General features: G+C 35.5%; 1 protein-coding gene across 1 annotated transcript in view; it reads left to right on the top strand.

Moving 5' to 3' along the window:
- EYS (eyes shut homolog (Drosophila)) overlaps positions 1-26,102 on the top strand; it is a 784,118-nt gene that overhangs the window by 603,900 nt on the left and 154,116 nt on the right. Inside the window, exon 34 of the mRNA XM_017823913.1 lies at positions 20,750-20,914. Coding sequence (XP_017679402.1) covers positions 20,750-20,914 — 165 coding nt within the window. The remainder of the gene's footprint in view (positions 1-20,749; positions 20,915-26,102) is intronic.

The raw sequence follows: 26,102 nt of genomic DNA, 5'->3' as shown, positions 1-26,102 counted from the left end.
TACTTTTAAAGTCTCTTTCCCTAGCTGCTCTTCTCTCTCTTTTGTTGACATCCTAGCCCAGGCTGCCAAATAAAGCAGACTTAGATTATCCCGTGAGTATAGTGTCAGCATTTCCACTATTTCAAAAACTGTAACTCATTTAGAAAAAGATTTTTCTGTTTTCATTTTCAGATTAGCAAGTTCTTGCTCTCTCTCTGTATACCCTTTAATGTTCTTTTTCAGATGAGTTACTTAAAATTCAACTCTTTCGTTAGATGGTAGAAGAACGAAAATCCAATGAACTGAGGCATGAATTAAATTACTTTTACAGATAGAGAGATGAGGAGTAGATGTGTCTGGATGAACATGAGTTGTTGACCAGGAATTTCTGCCATGACATGAGAAAGCACACTGTGGAGAAATAATTAAAGGTTCAGGGCTTCTTGAGCTCTCTCTGTAAATTTATGCTAGAAGAAACCAGTTTCTTAACAGAAAATACTCTCTTTTATTTCTTTTCACATTAGAATTGGTAGTTTGTTATCTTTTGTTATATCTATATACTTTTTAGTCATCAAGACTTTTTTTAACTTACAATCAGCAATAGTAGAACCAGCTGCTTTCTCTTATTATTCTCAGAAAATGTGCTGGAAATTATAATAGGTTTTTTTAGTTTTCAGATTCTGAAGATAAAGATAAAGATCTTCAGGAAAAAAAACAAACAGTTCTGGAACTAGCGTCTTGAAGTGTAATGCAAAACTGCTAGAAGAATGTCCAAAGAACTGTTCCATGGAATTCATATTTTCCCACAGGTTTCAGCTGTTTTACCTTTTAAAAGACACTGTCTTCTGAGGGAAAAGAAACCCTCAACCTAATTGAAATGATTTAGGATTCTTCTGCTTTTATTCTTCACATAATGCAATTAAATAGTGGGATTTTTTTTTTTTGGTAGGAAATTGTGGATGCTAAAAATTGCATTGGTTTCAGAGCAAATTCATGAGATAAAGATTCCTTAAAAGTCTATCGCTTATAAAGTCCACCAGTTGCAAATCATTGAAGGCTGGAAGAATATTTTTCAGAAGCATGGCTATATACTTGCCATATTCCTATCTCTTCTGTGGCATCCACTCTTAGCCTCTACCATAAAAATAATCCTGGGCTAGGCTGTGGCTACGTTACTTGTCCTTATGACACCAGGATTTTATTTGTATAGCAGCTCAGCTCATATGCAAATTTCATCTGTGTTATGACTTGGTTATTTATAACCAGAAAAATAAATTCGATATTTATAAGAGTCTCTTCATACGTACATGCAATTCCTAGTTGGAGGGCTCAGCACTTGAGAACAGATTCACCAGCTTGATGTATCTGGCCCCAGATCTCTCATATGTGAAGTTTCAATATCTCAGATCCCTGCTGCATATTTCTCCATTTGGATATTTCATTTCTGATGTTTCTCTTAGCAGACCTTTAATACATGACCTGCAGCAGCTGCTACTCTGGTCCAGTCCCAGCCCCCCTAGGAAAACAGAAGGCTTGCTTCTCTAATTGATGGGAAAACATTATTAACTTATTTTGTTGATACATCAGGACTTTGGTTTTTTGGTCTCCTTGATACATAAACATAAACAAAGAAGAATCAACATGTTTTGGCTCCAGGTGCCTAGTGCAAATGTGTGAATCTAATTGAAGGCCAGGCAGTACATTTTTACAGCAGTAGTATCAGTTTAGTTACCACTCTTTCTGTTCCATGGTAGAGTTGTATGTGATAGTAGCAGATACACTCATTTCTTACCAAAGAATAAGGAGGCCACACAGTTCTTAATATATATGAAAACTTCCCATAGATTAAGAAGCAAATATGCCAGCTTGTAAGACTTAGGTGGTTGGGGAAGGTCTTAGTCTGTGTTCATGTCATTATTTTCTCTTTTATTCATCTTGTTCATTTTCTACAGAGTCTACAAGTCTAACAAAGCCAACATAGTAACAGGGACCACTACTGTGTGCTCTAAGCAATGTCAACATGATTTACATATTCATTTTATGTTAGGATATAATTTTGAAAAATTTTTACTCATTTCACACAATTTTATCCTTAAAATCATCATGCAATCTCTTTCAAAATATTTGCTGCTCAGAAACAAAAGTTTTTAACACTTATTTTTTATTTACATGCTGTGCATAAAAGAAAAGGAAAACAAGTTTTCTTTCTGTTGGCCCAAGATACAAAAAGTGATTAAGTATATTTTTTGATATTTTATGTTGTTAATAACAGTTTCTCACACTTTGTGGTAGTAGTGACTATCATACTTCGCTTTACAGACTATATCTTGGACTTATACTAATGTGTCTAACACAAATAAGCACAGTAGAAAAACAAACCAAATAGCAAATTTTAAATTTTATTGGCATGCATTAAAATAAATGTGAATTTAAATCAGTCTAAACAAGACTGCTTAATTTCTGACTCTGCTAGACATTAGATAATAAAGGTAAAGAGCATTTTGCAAAATGACAGATGTTAGTTATCTTGTTCCTTACATCCAAGTTATAAAACTGAAATGATATACTAATGACATGAGGGTTTTTTCTTTATTCAGTTTTTTAATTTGTGGGAGGTTATTTGGCTTGAGGAAAGTGAGTAGGTTTTTGGTTTTTGGTTTTCCGATAAGGAATTTCATTCATTTTTTGATTTAAAAATCTGGAAGTAACAGCTGACAGTCCAAAACCAATTAAAGTGATTTAGCAGATGAATTGTATTAAAGCTGTGTTGGATCATTTACCTGCAGTTCATCCATTGTGGTACTTTTTAGTAGGTTTGTTACAAAATGAATGTAGTAAAAACCCAGAAAAGCAATTACATTTTCCAGTCTGAAATCCATCAGCTCTGAGACTGTTAGGAAGAAAATATCTGAAGTGTGACTTCAAGTAAAATATGGTTCAAAGAGGAAAAATCAAACAGCACTGAAATGCAGAAAGTTCATTTGGTAGTAATTAGATACCATGAGCTAAAAGGGCAGGTGTTCCTTATTCTGGCACTTGTTCTTGTGAACATATTTTGATTTTATCACCCTTTCAGAATATCTTGAGACTGTGTTTTTTCAAAAGAATAATCAGCACTGCCACAGCTCTAGGCTGCATGATAATTCATTTAAACCTTGTTTTTTCCTTTCACACTCATTTTTCATCTATGATTAGAAGAAGAAGTAATGACTATTTATAGCCCAACAAATACTAGTAAGGCAGATGGGGAATGTGTATTTAAAAGTAGCAGTAAATCTGATCTCAGTATTGTTTTATTCACTGTTTGGCTGTTTTCTTTTTCATGTACCAGAGAACCGTAATACTATGTGCCGTTAGTGGCAGAGCTGTGACATTGCTGTAAGGTTGTTTTATAATTGCTTGTTAGGCTGGAAAAAATTTATAGAAAATTGATACTACAGTAGTGCAAGTAGTTCTCAAAATGAAACTTAGCTCTGCCAATGACTCTAAATAAAATTTCCCATTCTAAAGTAGCATGTCCTAATAGAAAGGAATTTTAAGTAGCTGTGTTCTGTTATATAAGCACAGATCTTGGGAGAGGCTCCACTCTGCAGAGTTCACATCCACATCTTCTGGAGGCAAAGAATTAAAAGTGTTACTCGAGCTATGCATGTGAACTAAAAAGTGAATATAGTAAATTCATGGTGCAGCCTCGACCTATTCTTCTTCGGTTGCACCAGTGATTCAGTTAAAATGGTGTGATTTATTTTGCTTTTGCAATGACTCTCGGAAATATGATCTATCTCCTATATTTCTCCTTTTCAATCCCTTGCATTGCACTTGGCCAAGCCTGTTATTCTGAAATGACCTTTCAGATTTTGCTGAAAGAAAAGAACAATTGGTATGCAAACAGGACTGTCAAAGGAGTGATACCTCATTTTATTCTAATCTAGCAATTATTTTTCTGAATTCTGTTACTTCAGATATTTCAGGTCTTTTTTAGAAATTCTTGCAGTTGCCAGTCAATGAATATCTTGCTGTTTATTTTGAAAGTTCTCTGTTCAGTCTTAGGACTTTAGGCAGATATGTACTTCACAGCTATTATTTCCAGTATCCGAGGATGAGCAAGGAGCTTCGCCTGCTTTTCAGTGTTATTAATGGTTGGTTTCTAAAAAATGACAACAAACTGCATTGCAATGCTTTCTTGATGACCTGAAAGTATTATTCTGAGAACAGTGTTGTAGTAACCCCAGTAGGCAGCTCAATCCCACGCAGCTGCTCACTCCTCCCTCCAGTGGGATGGGAAAGAGAATTGAAACATAAAAAGTGAGAAACAGTTTTCATCACAGGACCAAAATATAGCATCACACAACTATGCCTCTATCCCAACTAAAACAAGTATAGTCATGCCACTGAAATTTACTGTGGAACATCTGAGGTTTAAAACAGAAAGAATAACTTTATAATCAGCAACACCAACAAAAGTACTGAACTTCATGAAGGAGCTCCTGACATTTTAATTAACGTGGCAAAAGTCTGGGACTTGAACAATTAATTCTATTCTAGATTTTTGGTTCATTTTAGCTATAAAAAAGCAAATTTAATCTTTTTATATTTTGATAGTATGATCCAATATCTTGGGTGATAGAATTAAGTTCATGCAAAATGGTAGATAATCCATTATTTAATATATATTAACCATAGGTTAGAGTTAGAACTGTTTGAGTTTCAAACCTGTTCTGCTAATTAACTGCTGTTACAGTGTAGACATCAGGTTTTTTGAGTAAAAAAAATACTGCCTAGCCATCTTGGATATAGTGTTTTGTGAACAGCTCTAAGGTCAAAAATAGAAATACACCAGCTGAACAGCTGAAAGTGCTTTTAGCTTTCCATTGGTGATGGCAGCAGACTTTCTAGCTCCAATACTTTGGGATTTCTAGTATCACATAATCCTGATTAACATCTTGCCTCATGGATTCCTGTCTGCCTTAGTATGGATTTGATTTTAGTAGCTGCTGACTGAAAGACTGTTAAAGCTAAATCTAAAATTCGTATCAAACACAAGGTGAAGTATTAATCTCTCAACCTTGGAATTGGTGAGAGTATATGTCCTGAAATCATGACAGATGGAGGGAAGAGAAGATAATCAGAAATGCTTACTTTTAAAAGGAAGGCATTACTTAATTCATTTTTTCTTATTTTAATATTGAATCAAATTGAATCAATATTGAATTTAATAGTTTCCCAAAATATAATGAAAAGTTAATATCTGTCCCTCAGATGCATTCACCTCTCCAGTCTGACAGACTATATCTCAGTTCACTGTATGAAATCATACTGATTTCCTGGCTTCACATGTAACAGTGAAGTAATGTGCCATGGAGTATGTAGGTGGATTTATTTCAGCTTCAAACGAACAAACATCTAACATTATAATGAAATTTGTCTTCCAAGTTGTCTATGGTTCTAGTAGAAAGGGATAACATAACTGTCATAACAGCTTCATTTTGAAATGACCTTTCAGAGTTTGCTGGGAGAAAAGTACAAACATTAAACCTCTGATTTGGATGTAATAAATGGCATAAAATTATTATTTGTGGCTTGCTAAGAAAGATGTATGAATTGGTAGGCTTACAAATGTCAAGCACAATATAAAGTTACTTATTCTGAGACTCTGTGTCCTGATGTGCCACAATATTTTGTTTGTACAAAGTATGGATCCAAACCAGAAAAGAAGAAAAACACAAAATACTGTGACACAGCAAAACACAAAGTCTCAGAACAAGTAGACTTTGTAGTTTTCAACAGCTTCAAGCAATTGCTCCACTCACTTGTAACCAGAAATTAATTCTTTGAGTCCTTGAAATTATATGGATTCTTGATATAGTATCCTTATGCATATCTTTTAAGCTGCAATTCCATAGGGTCATATGAAGTGAAGAGTAAGTTTGTACAACATGATTTATACTTTTAACATATCCCCTTGGCTGTGATACTAGATTTTACATTTGTCTTTTAAGATGTCCAATAGAACACAAACGCACTGGGTTGAAAAAAACTCATGGATATCCTTGAGAAGTTGCTATTCAGAAAGATTTCCCAGTGAAATAATTTACAGCTGTGAGCTGCTAAAATGGTTCTGTCTAAATATGGGAAGTAAATGAATATAATTTACACAAATTCATATGGTCTGTTAGATTCTGTCTTTAACACTGGAATTTACTGAGTGGATTTATGCCTGTATTTCTTATCTAAACTTTTGGCCCGAAAATTTTCTTTTTTGAGAAAAGAATGAAAAACAGGTAGACTATTTCAGATATCTTCTTCTGGTTGTCAGAAGCAGCTCATAAAAAACTGTGCAGTGTGACAAAATAATAAATAAACCAGAATAAATAACATAGACAACTATAAGCCAAAAAAATTAGTGCTTGTGCCATGTGATTCATCAATAGTTTTTAAGCTTTGTCAGAGAAATGGGTTCTTCAGCTGTGGGGAAAAAAAAAAATCAGGAGTTGGTACCTAGTACTTTGTGATTACTACCATCAGAAACTCATCATGGCTTTTCCAAACTTGAGACAACTGGTTCTTCAGTCTTGCAGAAAATCATTAATCTCCAGATGAAGTATACCATAATCTGTAAACCCCTGAATGATCTGATGGGTGTCCCGAAGTGTAGGGTTTCCTTTCTTAGAGCTGGAGATTCCTGGATCCTAAGTAAGGAAGTGGTAGCTCTGACCTAGTTGACAGCACAGACTCTAAATGGTTCCTGTTCTCTGTTGGGTTATTGGGGAAACAGATGGACAGCCCAGTGTTGCTCACTTTTTAGGACAGGTGTGAGGGATGAAAGCCTAAGAAGTTTGTCTCAGGACATACTGTATTTTTATGAAGTCACATTTTATTTGTAATTGTTATTTCTCCTTTTATTTATTTTTTTTTGGTAGTTCAGTTACCCTAGCTGGGAGCACAATTCCTTCTGATGGTGTAAATCAATACCTAAGTGTCTCCTACCTACCACATAGTTCTGTCCTGTGAGTTCAGGTGTAATATTTACCAACAGGGAAGTGTGTATATTATGATGCACACTTTTCTCACACCATCCACAGACATTTGTACTAATATAAGAAGGAGTATTTTGGCAATGCAGCAGAAAGGGGCATCCATATTTCAAATGCATACATTTCTCACACACCCTCTTTGTTTACTTTGACATTACTTCAAAAATATGTAAAATTTCCTACATTTTACAAAAAAATTGATTGCTTATCTCCCATCTTTTTATCATCAACTTGACAGGAAGACTGTCCTTAAATGGATCAGTTTAGATTCACTGTCTGTGCCACAAAGGGCTCAGTATCAGCCTCCCAGTGCTGTTTTGTTTTTTTTATTTGCTACCAACTGTTAAACAGGTCTCATAATGGAAAAAACTGCATGAATTATCATTTTTTCCCCATAAAAATAAAGTGAAAGTCATCCCACTACATGAGAAAATCATTGACATCAATGAAAGAAATAGACGGTTTGAACATCTATGAGAGAGTGCAACACACTATTTAAAAGTAGATATTTCACTGAAAATATGGTGCCACAAGATGAATTCCTTAGCTCAATAATTATTAAAACTAAAAATTAATAAAATTAAATTTACTTCTTTTAGAGATACATTGATGACACTAGTGAGATGCATCCTGTATGTGATAAGTAATACCTTTTCAATTTAATGGGCTTTTTTCCATTACATTTGCTTAGACTTNAAATTGCAAAGCTGATATGCATGGTTTTGTCTGAAAGAAGGAAGTCTAGTGAGCCTTAGAAATAAAAATAATAACAACAAAAATAATAACAACAATAAAGAAAAAGAGGGGTTTTTAAACAGTTCAGCAGAACTGGGTGTGGTTTTTAAGACAGAGATTTTTGGCTTTACTCTGGATCCTTTAGGCACAGTACTGTAGAGTGCTGTGAATACTATAGCACTGAAAAAACTGACACAATCTTCATTGCTTGACTGTAGCAATATGAAATCTCAAGATGAAAAGAAGAGTGGTTTCCTTAGAGATGTAAAGGTGAGCGGGAAGAAACCTAATTTGGAAAATGTCTAACTGAAACTTTTCTGTTAAATATAATATTTGCATTTCACTATTTATTGATGCCCTAAACAATATTTATTTTGCTTTGTGCAGTTCAGTCTCCAAGGAGTTGTACCTCCATGCATGGATAGATAGCACAGGTGCTTATAGTGTCAGAACAGACTGGAGTTTCATGGTTTAAAAATTGTGAGTCCTTTTTTCTTCCACACTAGTGGCCTGTTTTTGTTGTTAGAATAGATCAGCTTCCAGTAGTCCAAGTGCAGTTACCTTCTGAACTGAGCAGAAAAAAAACTCTGTAATGAAACATTAATATTTTTAGGTGTTTGTTTTCCCAATTCACTGAGAAACTGTAACACTGACAAGTTTTATGCTTCTATTGCTACATAACATTCATACATCTTCTACTTTGTGTTCCTTTCATTAAAAAAATCTAGCCATTTTTTAATAGTTCCTGTCTTTTTTTTTTTCATAATCAAACTAGGTATGCTTGAGATCTGTTGCTTCTTACACACCCTGTTTAAGAAATTCTCTTTTGCACTGTGTTGAGGAACAAGGGTTACTTTAGTCTATGACAGATGTTACTGTATTTGTCTGGTTGTCTGGAGGAGATGATTATTTCCCACCTGGGATCCTTTGTAGAAATATCCCTGAATACAAGTGATTCTTAACTGTTGGCAAATGCTGGAAAATGATTTGTCATTTGCTTTCCATCATTTGTGTCATTTCACTTAGTGTATTTTCCAAACTATTCTGATGTTGTAGCCTGGCTGCCTGGACTTGAATTATTATCAAGCAGAAGTTTTACTTGTCTTGTGTTTGAAATCTGCAGTAAGCTAGGGAGAAAAGGAAATATTTGGTATGCACATACTTTTCTGTAGGATAAAATTATTTCTGTTCTATCATTGACCACTGAGCTATTCATTTAATTCCAACAACCTGCTTGAGTGGATCTGCTTATAGCAATGCAAAGGGGATAATAGTAGTGCTAAAATCTATGTCTGTACAGTTAAACAAAAGGGAGATTATGGCATGTTTTTGAATCAACAGGCATGTGATATTTTGTAGTAGGTGGTAAAAGAGTACCAGAAGTGTTTCCGAAACAAAAAGTTTTAGTCTGGAAAAGTCTAGTTTACTTTGGAACTTTTCAGATTCCAAAGTAAACCTACGGTTAAAGTGCTGTTCTGCTCTTTGGAGAGAACCACAAAACACGAAAGGAATCTTTGTCTAAAATTATCCTGTGTAGAACATAAACCACTAAATTAGAACAAAATAACTCTGTATAGATGAAAGTCAGATCCACACTGCAAAGTTAAGAAAAAAAGTATTGCAAACACATTCATTCAAGAAGGGTGGCTTCCTCCATAGACCTTTTACTACCTTTGAGACTCAATTTAGGCATGCCTTTTTGGTCAGACAGAATGGAGGGTAAGGAAAAATGGGGTTGGGAATACTGTGTTTACAGCCATGCTGTAGGTTTCTTTCATCTCCAAAATGGAGCTTGCTCAGCTGTTCCTTGGAGAAGCACTCTTGCCCTTCTTTCATCCTTCTCAGAAGGGATTTTCACAGACCCAAGAGGCAGCAGGTATGGCAAGGCAGTAAATAAATGTCTTTTCTACTGCTCAGTCACTTCTGCTTTAATAAAGTAACAGAATCATAGAGTGTTTTGGGTTGGAGGAGACCTTTAGAAGTCACCCGGTTGAACTCCCCCTGTAAAAAGCAGGGGCATCCTCAAGTAGCTCAGGTTGTGCAAAGCCCTTATCAAATGCTACAGTCCAAAAATCCATGCTAGCGTTTGCACAAGCAAGGCAATGTAGAGGTAAATTAAATAGTTACTCTTTCTGTTTCACCTATACCCATAGTAAGGGTTTGCTAACACTGTAACATCAAATCAGTGGAAAAAAGCAAGCAGATGAAATAAAAACTTTAATCCTCAACATATATCTCATCCGGTGCTTCTACCAATTATGTTTTGGAATGAGAGAATGAAGGTATTACAGTTTATAGCTAAGATAAAACCTAAGATGTCAGACAGTATTGCTTTTACAGCTTGGCTGAATAAGGCTGCTAAAAAATTAAGAATTATGCATGAGATTATGCTTTTTCAATTGGCCACCTCATTAGTTTAATCTAGATAAGTTTGTTTACTAATTGTAATATTCTTTTGCAATTTCATATGACTGAACTAGTTGTGTACCTGCAACGCTGAGCCAATTTAAAATATTTGAAATTATTGCTTTTGGGAGTAAGCAAACATGAATATTTGCAATTGAACATGCTTCCCCCAAATGTTGCTATCTTTTAATTGTTAAGATAACAACCAAAGTTACTGCAATTCAGATTTATTATTATTGGGTTTGTTATTGTTAAATATTAATACATTAAATATTATATTAAAATCAATTGGGAAAATACTTTTATAAGACCAACATTAGACATGGTTTAGTGTAAATGTGTAAAATGACCATTATATGTAAGTGGTGTTTCTAATTTTGTAATTTCTAACCAATGTAGCAGTGGTAAATATTAGAAAGTGAGGGAAAGGAAGAGATAGAATGTCTGTAGAAATACTTGTCCATTTTATATTTTTGCATTCTTCTAGCAGAAAATTTAGGCTCCAAAACATAAATTACATTAGCAAAACTGTTTAGAGTCAGAAAAATACTGTTTTCTGCATCCTCAAAGGAAAGGTAAATACAGTGAAATGTCTGGTTCTCTAATTCCTACTCTGAATTAGTATCAGAATACTAACTGAAGATTAATCTACCTTAATTTTTTAATAATTTTAACCTTTAAGTATTCTTCTTTGCCTGTTATTTGTTGATTTTTTTTTTCTACCAGACCCTGGAGTTAGCTACAATTCCCAAAAGAAGCCATAGCAAGTTGTCAATATAATTAAGAGGTGGAGAAGAAATTGCTTTCATATTCCTATTTTGTTTTCACCCTGAACCTATGAAAACAAGTTCAGAGTAGAAATCAGATTAGATTTAGACAGTTCTGTCAATTATGCATCTGTATAGGTAAATAATAATAAGAAAATCTAATCAAAATCTCATCAAAATTTCCCAGGAAACTAATAAAAATATATTGCATACACAATGCAGTAATACATAAACTGTGTTATTTATATGAGCACAATAAATTTAGGGTTCTTAAAACTTCAGATTTCATTTCACTTTTAATATTGATCATCTAATATCTGGTGCCAACCATATGACAAATTATTCTCTAGTGTTATCCAGATGGAAGATTCCTCTTCAGCTCAATAAATAGGACACACACTGAAAAAGTCTGAGTATTTGTCCAAATTAAACTTTTATAGCCAATTACTCTTCAAGTATTTCTATGATCCTTTGGAATAGGAATGTTAGTTTATGTGTTCAAGCACCATTGCAGAGAATAAAATTAAACTTAAATGGCAAAGATAAAATTAAAATTACTGAAAATGCATTGATACCCCATAAAGCAAAAGATGGTCTTGGAACTTTGATAACCGTAAAAATTACAAACATACAAATAAAATATGTCAACATTTAGCTGACACTCACTTTAAACCAACAGAAAATTAAGCTATTGGGCTCATTCATTTGTGTAAACAAACAGTTCTCATTGCAATGAGTAATGTATGATCTTTAGCACATCAACTTGTTATGAAAAGTCTGAGTTTCCCAGCATATTATGACAGATGTCTTTTTTCCCTCCTGAAAGCCAATACTTTACTTCATTCACTTCTTTTACCAGTTCATTAAATGTGAACCTAAACTGTGAAAGCTCATGTTTGAGTGCACCTTCTCTGATATTTTGCAGAACAAATATATTAATGAGGGAACTTCAAAAGATTTTTACAAGTCCTTGCTGCATTAAAATTTGCCATAAAATGTGAAGGTGTCACAGCGACCTTCAAAGCAAACCAAGGTTTCAGCATCAAATATAGTAGGGCATTATGACAACTCCATACAGTAGTCCATTATGACAACTCCCACTGATATTAAAAGTCCGTCTTAAGTTTTTTCCTGTAATTGGGAAAGATAGAAATATATAAATTAGGATATAAAGCACCTTCATTTCCCTCCTAGATGGAGCAGTTTTTAAAAATAGATAAAACTCTGGTGTTTTTGCAGGAAGATCATATTTCCTGTCAAATATGTTGAGCTTGAAAAAAATATTAGATAATAGCTTCCCAATTTCCTCTATGTCAAATTCAGGAAAAGAGTTAAGCACTTATTCATCATTTTGAATGCAGGTGGTAAAATACATCTGATTAGGTACAAGTATCAATTAGGAACATTCTTTCCGCTTCAAAATCCAATGCACTTAGGAGCAAAGTAATAAATTTTGGAGATGAAGCTAATCAAATGGAAAAATATAAATCACTGTGTTGTTTTCAAAACTATCAAAAACAGGCAGTAAGATGCTAATTCTGTTTGTGGTTTTGGACTAGATTGTTTGGGATTTTTTCAACACCCAACATCTTGACTATTTTTTATCCTTCTGTTGAGGTACTACTGTTATTCCTATTTTCACAAAATCTTGAATTGAATATGAACGAATAATTTCCTTTTTCTTTTTTCATGACAGTCTGTTCTACTTGCTTACAGATCTGGTCTTCCTTTACATGTCTATATAATAACCAGAAAAAATAACAGCAGTTAATAACTACACAACACTTCTCATTTGAACAGTTTAGCATGCTTTATGCCCATTAACTGAATAAGCTTCTTCTTATTCTGTGAGACAGATAATTTTCTTTCATTTCTCAGACACACAGGAGTTTTCTGAATTCTTATCTGTTGTAAACTAATGCAGTGAGTTTACACACTAAAATGTGAGATAGGAAGAGGAATATTGAGGCCTTCGAAACAGGAATCTGAAAAATATATTTTTCTTCTTCTTGTGGCTCTTTTTCCAAAAGAATACAAACATCAAACTGCTTTACTCTGATCTTTTTTTGTCAGACATGCAGCTAACTCTTGAACTTCTTAGTATCTAAGGAATGCTAGAACTATCAACAGATATTTTTTTTTTTACTTGAAATAAAACTAATAGCATATTTACATTGCCTTGATCTACTTTTTACAATACAGCTGTCAAAAGAGGAGGGTAACTCTACTCACTAGGTAATGACAATCACTGTGTTTCAGATATCTATGGAATCATTCATTTCCTTTATGTTAAATGTCTGCCTCTCTCTTATCTTCTGTCGTGTGATCTTAGTAGTAACACCAAAAGCAGAACAAATCACACAGAAATTACAAGTCAGATCAGGCCAGGAGGACATCTAGTTCAATATCCTTTCTCAGAGCAAAATCAATCACACTTTGAAACGGATATGTAAACCAGGACAACTGTGATTTTTTTCCCCAACTGCATTACTTCAGCTTCCACCAGTCTGTGAGACTTGAATTTCCTGAGCTGTGGTTCACTCATAATTTCTAGTCTGGCGGATTGGTTTCCCTGTGTTGTTCTTAATTTTTCATTATTTTTTAATATACTTTTGACCCACAAAATATCTTTTGGCAATAAATTACCCGAAACAATCTGCAAAAAGTTAATAAGAATATCATGGAATCACAGAATCAACCAGGTTGGAAAAGACCTCCGAGATCATCAAGTCCAACTCTTGATCCAACACCGCTGTGGTTATTAGACCATGGTATTAAGTGTCACATCCAGTCTTATCTTAAAAACCTCCAAGGGCGGCGAACCCACCACCTCCCTGGGCAGCCCATTTCAATGTCTCATCACTCTCTCTGTAAAAAATTTCTTCCTAATATCCAGCTTCAACCTCTCCTGGTAAAGCTTAAGACCATGCCCTCTTGTCCTACTGCTGATTGCCTGGGAGAAGAGATCGACTCTCACCTGGCTACAACCTCCTTTCACATAGTTGTAGGGAGTGATGAGATCTCCCCTGAGCCTCCTCTTCTCCAGGCTGAACAACCCCAGCTCCCTCAGCCTCTCCTCATAGGACTTGTGCTTGAGTCCCTTCACCAGCCTCATTGGTCTTCTCTGGACCTGCTCCAGCCCCTCAATATCCTTCCTGAACTGAGGGGCCCAGAACTGGACACAGTACTCCAGGTGTGGCCTCACCTGCGCTGAGTACAGGGGAAGAATCATTTCCCTGGTCCTGTTGGCCACACTGTTCCTGATCCAGGCCAGGATGCCATTGGCCTTCTGGGCCACCTGGGTACACTGCTGGCTCATGTTCAGCCTCCTGTCAATCCAAACTCGCAGCTCCCTTTCTGCCTGGCTGCTCTCCAGCCACTCTGTGCCCAGCCTGTAGCACTGCACAGGGTTGTTGTGGCCAAAGTGCAGGACCCAGCACTTGGCCTTGTTGAACCTCATCCCGTTGGAATTAGACCATCTCTCCAGCTTGTCCAGGTCCCTCTGCAGAGCCCTCCAGCCTTCCGGCTGACCAACACTCCCCCACAATTTGGTGTCATCTGCAAATTTGCTAATGGTACACTCAATCCCCTCATCCAGATCATTAATAAAGATATTAAATAGAACTGGGCCCAACACTGATACTTGGGGGATTAGTGACCGGCAGCCAACTGGAGGCAGCACCGTTCACCACCACTCTCTGGGCCCGGCCCTCCAGGCAGTTCTTAACCCAGCAGAGAGTGCCCCTGTCCAAGCCATGGGCTACCAGCTTTTTCAGGAGTATGCTGTGGGAGACGGTGTCAAAGGCTTTGCTGAAGTCCAGATATCCTTTTGTTTTTCAACCGTGTGACCTGATAATAACATTGCGTGCCCTTAGCTTCTATTTTTGCAAAACATAGAGTTGTCATTTCTCATTCACATTTTCCTCTGCATGTTGAATAGGTCTGTTCTGTTTCTCCCTCTGGAAGCCATACCATCCCTTTGATCATCCCTGCTTATGTTCTGTGTTTCATTGTATCCTTGCAGACGCATGTTTGACAGGCTTCTTCAGCTTTATTTTCCTAGAATTTTTTAAACTCTTTGCAACTAATACTGCTCTACTTGTATGGCAGTTTCCTTCAATGAAAATGAATAAGTGTCCTGCTCTTAAGGATTGCTTATGTGACCCATTACCCCTCCATGCTTCCTCTAAGTCTTCTCAATTAAATATAGTCTTTCTGCCATTCAAAGCCTCTAGCAATCTGCAAAGAGATTGTCAGTAATCTGAATTCAGAACTCACAGTTGATAGCAGAGAGCATTATCAACAAGACACTAGGCTGACTTAATAAAAGAAAACTTATACATTTTATTTCATGAGGATTTTTTACCTCCTGATGTAGGAATTCAGTTACAGCTAGCAGAAGGCTTTTGTGTATTGAAACAAATGAATGAAAGCAGCAAGGGTGAGATTTGTTTCATATTTTATTGTCTTGAAACAACTGAACTCAGCTAATCAATTATTTTGTAAGAAATGATTACTGTATTTCTCTACTATTGTAGGTGCATGTGATGCTTTATGAAATACCCAAGTCAGATTTTGTATGTCCCAGACATAATCCCTAGGAATTTTCTAAATCATATTTATTTCACTTTGATTTTCTTCACACTGTGAACATGAGATAAAAGAATACATTACTCTTAGGTAGGTGGTTAAATTTGGTTCCCTGGGATATCCTATGAGCATGAGATGGATAGAGCAAATCATGTATTCATCAGTCTCTTGATATTGCTGCTTAACTGACTTTCTGGCTGCTGGGAACACATCCATTCTTGATAATATGGACAAGGTTTCCTGCACCAGTCGACAAAGTTTTTGTGGCTGTGCTTCTATTATATTCTGTGAGTGATGGAAAAGAAGAACAAGCAGAGAATCTGTCCATGTTTTGGATATCTGTAAGAGGATTTTTACCACTGTAACTGAAACATGCAAACAGCAAATTCAGAGTTTAAGCCCCTGACTAAATATTCTGACATCCTGTTCAGTTCACATCTCTAACATTTCAACTCAGAGCTGCTGTATTAATTTAGTTTTGCCTAAAGAAAATCTCCAGCAGGCAATTTAGTTCTGATGCACAAACATCAAGAGTAAGAACTGTTCACCTACATTCAGATGTTGCTGGTGTACATGTTTACAGCTAAACTAGTGACCCTCAAGTCCTTTTATAACAAGTAGAGAGAAACAGGCAGGTTTAGGTCATGATTAGGTCAGGAGAATCATATTCAAGGATTACCCATTTCTTTTCATTATTAAGGAGGACCAAGGACATTCAATGAAGTTATCTACCCTGTAGATTATAGACAAGTTAGTCAGATGTTTGGTCTGATCTCTGCTACCAGAATATGAACACATTACTTCTGTTTCTAAGATTTTTGATGTTAAAATTATTTCTTATTTCTCATTTGAATTTATTTAGCAATGGCTGGTGTAGTTGACAAGTCTTGCCATCTTCAAGATTGAAGAGACTATTTTTAATAGAATTCAGTAGAATTCAGTACTAAGCCATACTTGACATGAAAATCAAAGAATGAAAATGGAAAATTAGAGGTAGGAGTGGAAACAGGTTGATTCTATTTTACCAGTAGTGGAAAACTCTATTCTTCCCCTTACTCTTGTATAAGATGGAAAATTTTTATTTCTTCCACTATAATTGAGATCTGCAAAGCTGTTGCTACTTATATTTGCTTGTTCTATGTACTTACAGAGTCTTTCATATATATTTATTTTATTATTGTATTGTATTACTTCCTGATCACTGACGTACTTTTTTATCTAAAGATGAAGCTTGTATACAGGTAGGGTCAAGTTTTATCAAGCTTACATATCTAAAAATACAATTTGGAGACTAAAATTCATTAAGCCATTTTGCTAATTAAGCAGGGACATGCACTGTGTTTAAAAGAACTGTGTGACTTTGAGAAGTTGTACTGTATCAGCTTTCTCACTATCCTCTATTCTCATAGTGCCACATTTGTCTCTGTTGTAGTAACAGGTAATATCTCAAAAAGTTACATTCTGCTCAAAGGCCTTAATTTAAGTGTGCATTTTAATTGCACACTCCATCAGTGAAAGATTTTTGAGGACATGCCACCAATGCATGTATAAGCATTTATTTATATATTACTTATATGTACTACTGCAATTCTAATATATTTTTTTCTGCAGCCCAGTGAATTGTCTTGAGAACCCCTTAGGGTGCACTCCACTTTGGAGAACACCACCCCAGTGGAGAACAGTCCCTTGTAGTCATGGACAGTGTTAGATAGCGGACCCAGGATAGGATAAAGTAACTATTCCTTCTGTTAACCTGTCCTGTGAAATAAATTAAATACAAAATTACTTATTGCCAGCAACCATCTTAAAATATCAAGATCTGTAAATATTGCTAGAAAGCAGTGCAAAAATACTGTGGTAGAGCCTTATATGGAGTTGTAGCTGGCATTGATAGTATTCCTGTTATTAGCTTACTGTAGTTCAGCATATGCCCTCTTTGGCTCTGATTCAGGGAATCTACCAGTGCACAGTCATGCTCAGTGCTGCATGGAACTTTAATTTCTGCTAATTAAGAGTTTAGTAGAATGAGGGAAGTGGACAAATTATTCCAGACTAACAGCTTTGCCCATAGTATTTTATCTGTGTATTTCATCACAAACCTAGATTTTAGGCTCTTAATACACAGAGTAAATCTGTTTTCTCCCACTTAGGCCCTTCATCCGCGGACAGGACTAATCCCTGTGCTCTCAGTGACTCTTTACTGATGTTGTAGAGTCACAACAGATTGCAGATGTTGTACAGCTTTAGGGTAGAAAATGACTGTTAAGGATCAGCAGGCTAATAGCTTGCACTCCGTAGGGAGGAAGATGTGCTCTGCATCTTGGCAATTCTGGATGGCTTTGTTGGCCAGGTATGCATTTGTCTCTGATTCAATCTGTATTTGCTGTATCTCTTTTGCTGATTTCTGAGAGGACTTCATGGCTCTGGTGATGAGGGCCTAGGCTGCTTTGGGCACAGCACTTCAGGTGTAGACGCCAAGTTGAAATAACATTTTTTTCTCAGTAGTTTTCACTGACCATTAGTGTGGAGACTTCTGGATGCAGGGTGCTGGACTCCCTTGAAAGATTTAAGTCTTTATGGGACATCTCTCCTTTGAAGGAAACTATCCCTCCCAAAGGACTGATGAGATTGTCTTTCCTTTCAAGATTGACCAGATATCCCTTCTCTTTCTTTCTCCTCTCCCCCTCCCCTTCACCTAGATGAAAGAAACTTCACAGAATATTATTTTTAATGTAGAAAATAAATTGTGGACAATTAATCTTGAAGTTGAGAAAGTTTTTTTGAAAACTGCTTTATAAAAAACTTTTTAAGAGCTTTAGATGCACAATGTACCGCTACATTATGAGTATTGAATTTCACTGAGGTTTCTGAAGGCACAGGACCTGAAGAATAAAAATTAAGGTTGTCTGCATAGAACCCCTCTGTGAAGGTGTAGTGGGTTGGCTTTTGGATTTTTTAGGCCTTCCTTAGCAATGGGGTTGGAAATCTAAAGAAGTATTCCATATCATCCCTTTTGGTAACACAACATATAAAAAGGCGCAGATAAGAGCGTTCGCTCTCTTCTCTCTCCGGTGGCTGAAGACAACAGGTCTCTCAGCAGACGGTCTTTGCTTGTATAGGCCAGGGACTGCTGCTCAGACCTGCCGTTATCTCCAGTCTCTTCGGGAGGTGTTGGGGAGTTGGTTGGTGCTTTGCACAGTTCTGCTGTCTCGTTCAGGGAAGTATTTAATTCATTTCTTTTGTATTTATTCACTAGCTCTATAGTAACGGTGTCTATATTTGGAGGATATTTGTTTTAGCGTTTTAGGTTTTTTTTATCCCTGTTTCCCCTTCCCTTTTCCCTTTTTCCCCCTTGGGAGCAACCTATCGTGTGTACAATATATTCAAATTGTATATATAATTGTAAATATATATTTTTGCTATAGCTTTGGCTGTTCAGGTTTTTTTTTTTTTCTTCCCTCTCTGGGGAGTAGGCTCTTTTCACTGGGTGTTGGCAATTTGGCAGAGAGCCAGCTCAAAACTTACACAGAAGGATAACAGAATCACCAATTTGTTGAGTTTGGAAGGGACCTCTTGAGACCATCTTGTCCAATCACCTGCTCAAGCAGAGCAGGATCGCCTAGAGCAGGTTTCTCACAACCATGCCCAGTCAGGTTCTGAAAATCTCCATGGACTGAGACTTGACAAACCTCTCCAGACAACCTATGCCAGCGCTGGACCACCCTCACAGTGAAAAAGAGTTTTCACATGTTCAGGTGTAAGTTCCTGGTTTTGATTTGTGTCCATTGCCTGTCAAGGGCACCGCTGAAAAATGTTTGGCTCTTCGCCTCCATCCCCTCCAATTAGGTATTTACAGACATTGTTAAGATCTACCCAAGCCTGCTCTTCTGCAGCCTTAGATGTCCTGGGTCTCTCAGCCTTTCCTTATTTGAAAGAGGCCCCAGTCCCTTAATCATATTTGTGGCCCTGCACTACAGTGGCTAGATCTCCTAATAATGTATCCCTTGAAAGTATGAATTTAATTAGACTAACAATGCTTTCATAATTGTGTAGGTCTACTTCTGATTTGTAATGTCTTTGACTTTTACCTCACATTCCAAGCAGTTTTTCAACCCATGGTTTTTTCACTTTCTCCAACAGTCCTAATTTTTCCAGACCTATGACTTTAAAGCATAACTGCTTCTTACTTTCCATCCTGACTTTCTTTTTCTGTCAGGGTGTGAGGTGTTTTTAATGACTGGCCTTCAGTACATGCTTGTTTATCTGGGCACTTCATTTTGTCCTTTCTTCTGAAGTCCAATAAAAATGGCAAAGAATAAACCATGATCGGATTCACAAACAAATGAAAAATTAATAAAGTGAAAAATTTTGAAAAAAAAATCCATGTATTAGTCATGCTTATGTGTAATCACCAGTCACAAATCCATTGTATACCTTTAGTGCATTAAAATAAAAATTTCTTTGAAAAAATATTGCCTGAACTCAGACTGTTTTTCTCGTTGCTTATTCCTTATTCATACCCCTAGTGATGAATTTGGGTAGTCTTTAAGGTGTGTTGCTCAAATAGAATGCTTAAGGCATCAGGAAGACATTCTGCCCATCCTCAATTAGTTTTAGACTATTTTTCCTTACTTTAATGATATTATTATCATGGCTACAGGGTAAAAAAACCCTAAACCATAATGACTAAAGTAAGTAATGCAATAAATGTTGCAAATGTTAAGCCTTCAATTAAAAATTTACTTTTGCAAACATTCACTTCCAAGACAGGAGTAGTTTAGAGGGAAAATGTGCACGTTGCCCGATGGTATCCTCATCACAATTTCAAGGCCAGAACATATGAGTATCTTCAAAATGAAGAAAACTGAAAACTTTTTTATTATCTAGAACTATAAACCAAAAGTACTTCACAGGGAAATCATAGAACAGAAGTTCTGCATGGCCACATCGGTAAAGATAAAAATTTGTGACCATCTTTCGAAATTTATTGCATCTTCTAGTTGCAGTCCCTCCTATAGTGGTCTTTTCACTTTTGGTAATATGCAGATGCTAGAACATTTTCATTTTCTGCGTATTTGATTTGAATATTTTATGCTCGGCGAATAAGATAGTTGATTACACTATTCACAGGTATGCAGGAGAATGGATATTTTAAAATGTGCTTCACTAATTATATTGCATTTTATTACTTTATTCTGTAATAAATTAATAAAATTATCTTTTTGTTATTCATTTCAGACACAACGCTGTTTTTTCCATCCTTCACTGGAAATTCTTATTTAGAGCTACCTTCTCTGACATCTGTATCTGAGACCAGGACTGCATCTGGGCAGGAAACAAGCAATCTGACGACTCTGTACTTGACAGTGAAAACAACTTCTCTAAATGGCACAATCCTTTACAGTGAGTACTTGAAGCTAAGTATCAGTTTTAGCTCCTTCAGGTCCTTATTAACTTTAGTGTACATCAGCTGGCATTTCCTCTTCAAAAGCAAAATGATTCATTAAAATGCAGTAGAAGCCTTTTGGTATTCTAATGCATGATGCATTATAAAATTCTAACCATTGTTCCTTGTGTTCCTCTGGAAAGTTCTTTAATTTATGACTCATTGAGCAAAACATAACTTACAACTGAAAATGCTGCTTCCTGGCAAGAAAGAACATAGTAAGCATATGATTCCAGTTGTAAGTGTTACAGCTCTAAAATACTAATGTAGAAGAAGTTTTGAACAACTTATTACAGAGAAACAGCTTCTCCAGAGATGGGTTGAGTCTCACGTATTATAATTTTGATCCTGGTTCTGAATTCTTGATTTACAGAGCTATCTAAAGTTCTGCAATTTTGCCATATTTCACAGTATTTACTGTGATTTCACACTTCAGAGGATTCTTTTGTGGTCCCCAGAGAGTTAATTCCAGACCTGGACGTATGCCTGTTAATACTACATAAAAAAGTTGCTTCTTGCCTGCATATTTCATTCCTCAATATATGGCATAAACTTACTTAGACAAGTATGATTGTCACTAGTCAGCAAGAAAAAACAGCCTTCTCTGCTAGTTGAGTATATTATTGTATATTTTATCTTGCAATTTCTTTCTAAATAGAAAACATGGAAAGAGAGGTGATTTCTTCCTGAAGTCAAGAAGAAATAGAAAAATATGTTTACTTGATAAATTTACTCCAGATAGGCAAAATGATTAGGAGCATTCTCAGTTCGCTGCATCTTCCTAGGTTTTCTCTACATAAAGAAATCTTACTGATATAACAAAAATAATTTTGATAGTTTTTGTTGATTTTACATTAATATGGAAGTAATGTATGTGAATTCACCTGCAATTTATACATATTTGTAAGCCAGGGTTAAAAGTAATATAAGCTTCATGGCATTATTTAGTTATGACTTTTATTATTATTTGTATTACATTTAATTTAGATGTAAAACACTGTTCCCCCAGATTGAACATTTATGTTTACTGCTTTTCAAAATGGTATCTCAAGTCCTTGTGTATTATAGCTGGGTTGTTGCTGCAGCTGCCTAAGCTACAGTGCTGCAGACTTTGCTAAGAATCATGGATAAGTGGTTATGTGGCAGTTCTTTATGTTGAAGTGTTTTGTACTTGTTAGTTATTTCAATTTCAAGAGGAGTTATTCGCCCTTGAAGAAGAATTCAAGGAAGGTCACTGGAAGTACTTTGAATATATTTGGCATTTAGTGATTTTGTTTGTCTCATCAGTGTAAAGTAATTGGCTTTCAGCCAAACTTAAAGTAAACCTTGCTATCTACACGTAAGCCCTAAGTAAGCATCTCTGTGAAAAAAAACCCTCAATTTTCTTTTCTAGATCATGTACTCATCCTGCATGCAACCTAATAGTGATTCAGCTATTTCATCATACTCCCTGTGGAAAATTAGTAATATGGTATTTTTGAAGTGTTTGCAGAGATTTTATTGCAGCAGTATTTGAGAACTTCACATTGTTTAAAACATTTGTCTTTCTGGAGAGATAGAATGGTATCAGCGGAGAACCATGCAGTTTTTTACTTTCCAGTTACCTGCATCTGAGACCTCCATGGGCAGTGTCACTGCTCCCTTCTTGTCCTTTCCTGAACCCAGAGAGAAGGAAGAAAGGACGATAAGAATGAGTGGTATGAGTTCAGTTATCACCCTAACACTGAGCTGAGGTAGCTCCAGGACCTTGGGATAATTTTTACATGTTTTCAAGCAGTTGTTTCACTTACTTTTTCTTCATTGATTCCCAGTAGCACACCATACTTACATTCCCATTCACTTTGTTATCCCTAAAACAGGACTTGAACTAACTTGAAAAACTCCACTCTTTTGGTGACCAATAGGTTTTCTACTAAGCTTAGATTTCTGTTAAGCTAAAAAAAAAAAAAAAATAGTAAAATTGGATCTCTTGCTGGCTGTGGAACACAGGCACAAAAAGTAATGGATGACTGCATATCTTGTAGAACTCTAATACTGTATTTAACATTAGTCTACTTAGACTTTATCAGGCTCTGTCCCCCAGCTTCTTTTCCTTTTTTTCACTCTTTCTTTTTTTGTTTTATGTCTCTCTGGTAATTAGATTCCTTTCCAAATAATAAAAATATTTGTCATGATTGTCCATATCAATATTTTTATTTAGTTTTACATGATTTTAAAATACAATATTATAAAAAATCATAAATAAAAATATCTCTAGCGTTTTATGAATGAACACTATGTGTCTATACAGATAATCTGGAATTTTTTAATTACTTTAATTATTTCTGTACGCAGGCCCCAAGCTCTTCTGTCAGATAAGTATATCCTTTGCAAGTTCCCTCATATGCTCCCTCTGCTCTTCTTTCATCTCCATTTTTTGCTCCTTGCTCTGTCTTTCATTTTCCCTTCTAATGACTTCAAAAGGGGAGCTGCTGTTGTCAGCTGTTCTCTTTTTAATAGTAGTACAACTCGTGCTTCTACTGCTGCTTTTTTGAAGCTATGTTACCATCAAACATCTGAGGAATGAACTGTCAGCAGAAAATAGCTTGAGGCTTGTGCACTCACTAGGTACAAGAACTGCAGAATTAAAAGTGTTAATATTCCCAAAATTTTCATATTCTGTTAATATACACATGTTAACAATAGCTTCATAATTAAGGTTACAATAAGTTTTAGACATTCATAAAGCAAAAACCCTCTTTGTCAAAATAATTTTTTTAATAGGAAGAATATCACAGTGATCTGCTTCTTTCAGATGTATTTTACTAGAAAATAGTTACAGATTTTTATTATTTTTTTTTAAATTAGTCCACCTTCAGATTATATATTTTACAAACACACCTGTTATTACCAAGTGGTGATGAGGCTACATCTGTCTCTCTGGTAGATAACTAGTAAACATTTAATTACAGTGAGAAATCTCAGACAAGATGCTATTGATATACAAATTGATTTGAAACGGAAAGGATGCACGAGATTATTAAAGTCAGAATCATAAAACAAAAAATTAGTGAATGCTCTAAAATTTCAATGAATTGTTGAAATACATTTTAGCAGTTAGTGCAAATATATATATTCAAATACATATAAGAAAAACAAAATACATATATACAGAAACAGGCCAACCTACTTAACAGGCCAGCCAAGGGGCACAGTATGAGAATCAGCAAATGTGCTAGGCACGTCACTTTACTAAATCACACCATACTGTTGTTGAAAATTATTTTCCTCTATGATGCCTTTATTTAGCAAGGATTTTATCAATGTTTGGTTGAAAGTAATGAATAACAAGGACTAACTGTTATTTGTAGAGGCAGCCAAAAATAAATTTCCTGTTAGAAACATGGGGAAAGAGATAAGATACTATAGAATCATAGAATCTTGAATGAGATTTACAGAAAATTACTTTATATATCAGAGGCAAAGAAGCCAATGCAAGAGGAGTGGCTTTGCATATTATTTTTAGTAGATTATAAACCATCATCTGTTTTAATATAAAGAAAAATATACTTATAATGTTTTCATTATTTCAGTATGTATTTAAGAAACATATTAATGATAACAGTCAACAGACTAAAACTCTCTGGTCATTTTGCAGTTACCTTATGTTTAAATTGTTGGTAGAATGTGAGAAGATTTCTGTTTAAATATGTCAGAAGAAAATGTTTTAATATATTCACAACATTTGTGCCAATAAAGATTAGCCATCATTTGAGAACTATTTATTTGTTGAACACAGTATGCATTCATACACTCTTTATTCTATTCCTTAATGATTTTACTTGTTTGCATGATTTAATTTCATCAACATGTCAAAACAAATTGTGATATTTAACCACAAAGCACCATAAATTGTAAGTGATCATAAAAACATGATGAAGCTGTAAAGTTTTACTTCATCATTTTCGCTTTTAATAGAGTCGGCACAATGCTGCTCACAATCCCTTCAAGGACAGATTGTTTAACTTCTACTATATATGGTAGTCTATAACTTCTGACAATTGGATTTCAGATATCACAGCCCAGGTTTATAGCATTCCTTAAGGACAACATTTTCATAAGTTGTGCTCCTAAATTATTTCCTGTGTGCTCAGAAGTGCTACTCTCCAGACCTACCCATATTCTACTTTCCTTTCTGAAACTAAAGATGGGCACTACAGCCATTTCAGTTGTAGTCTATTGTCTCTTATTTCAGCTGGCATTCTCAAGCAGAATGTTTCACAATATCCCTCCTCCATGTCAAAATATGTTTTTACTTAATAAAGCATCACCCCATAGTTTAGTGGGAATTTAAATCTGGTTTTTAGATAGGCAATCATTTGAACCCAGTGACCACGTGCCTGTCATCACACTGAACTACGGAAATAGCCTTCCACCTTGCAGTTTACTGTGAAAGGATGATTGCTGAGATCTGGTTTCTTTGACATGATCCTCTCACATAAACTCTACTAAGGTCAATACATGTTACCCCTGATATTCAACAAGATTTTTTTTCTCAGATGGTTCCTGATCTGTCAGTTCCCAGAACCCAAATGTTTTGTTTAGGACTGGCACTTTTGCTTTGAAGGTAACTGCCCACCATATATGCTAGGTAGTAAGTATATGCTCTTTCACATTGTCTCCCAATGTTCACTATAGAAAGATTTAAAGGACTCTCCTTTCAAAGGATCTCATACCACCTAGCAAATAATATTAAGAACTCTATTAGTCACCTGTAATTGTGACTTAAAAGCACTCCCTGGATTTCAAGCAGTAACACTCACTGAGTTTTCGAGGAATAATGCTGCTTTTTGGGAATCTGTCTGAGATTTTTTAATTTACTGGCAATAATGAGGACCTTCTTCCAAGTTTTCACTAGTGGGCAATGTGAATGGACAGAGTGAGTCACTGGGAGAAGAGAAAAAAGCTGTTTATCTGTAACTTCACTTTTTCAAGACATGTTGATAGTATATACATTCACATTCCTCTCCCATTTTATTCTCTCTGACTTCAGTGTGGCTTAGAGATTTACTTACTGGTAGAAATTGGAAATGTCAGGAACAGCATGTGCAGGAAGGGGAGAAGATAAGGAAACAAATGATTCAATCAGTTATGTAAGGGTTAAAA

The sequence above is a fragment of the Lepidothrix coronata genome, unplaced genomic scaffold (assembly GCF_001604755.1).
Source record: "Lepidothrix coronata isolate B3197 unplaced genomic scaffold, Lepidothrix_coronata-1.0 Scaffold4, whole genome shotgun sequence".
Classification (NCBI taxonomy): domain Eukaryota; kingdom Metazoa; phylum Chordata; class Aves; order Passeriformes; family Pipridae; genus Lepidothrix; species Lepidothrix coronata.
The sequence above is the reverse complement of the archived record's forward strand: the minus strand, read 5'-3'. Positions and strand labels throughout refer to the sequence as shown.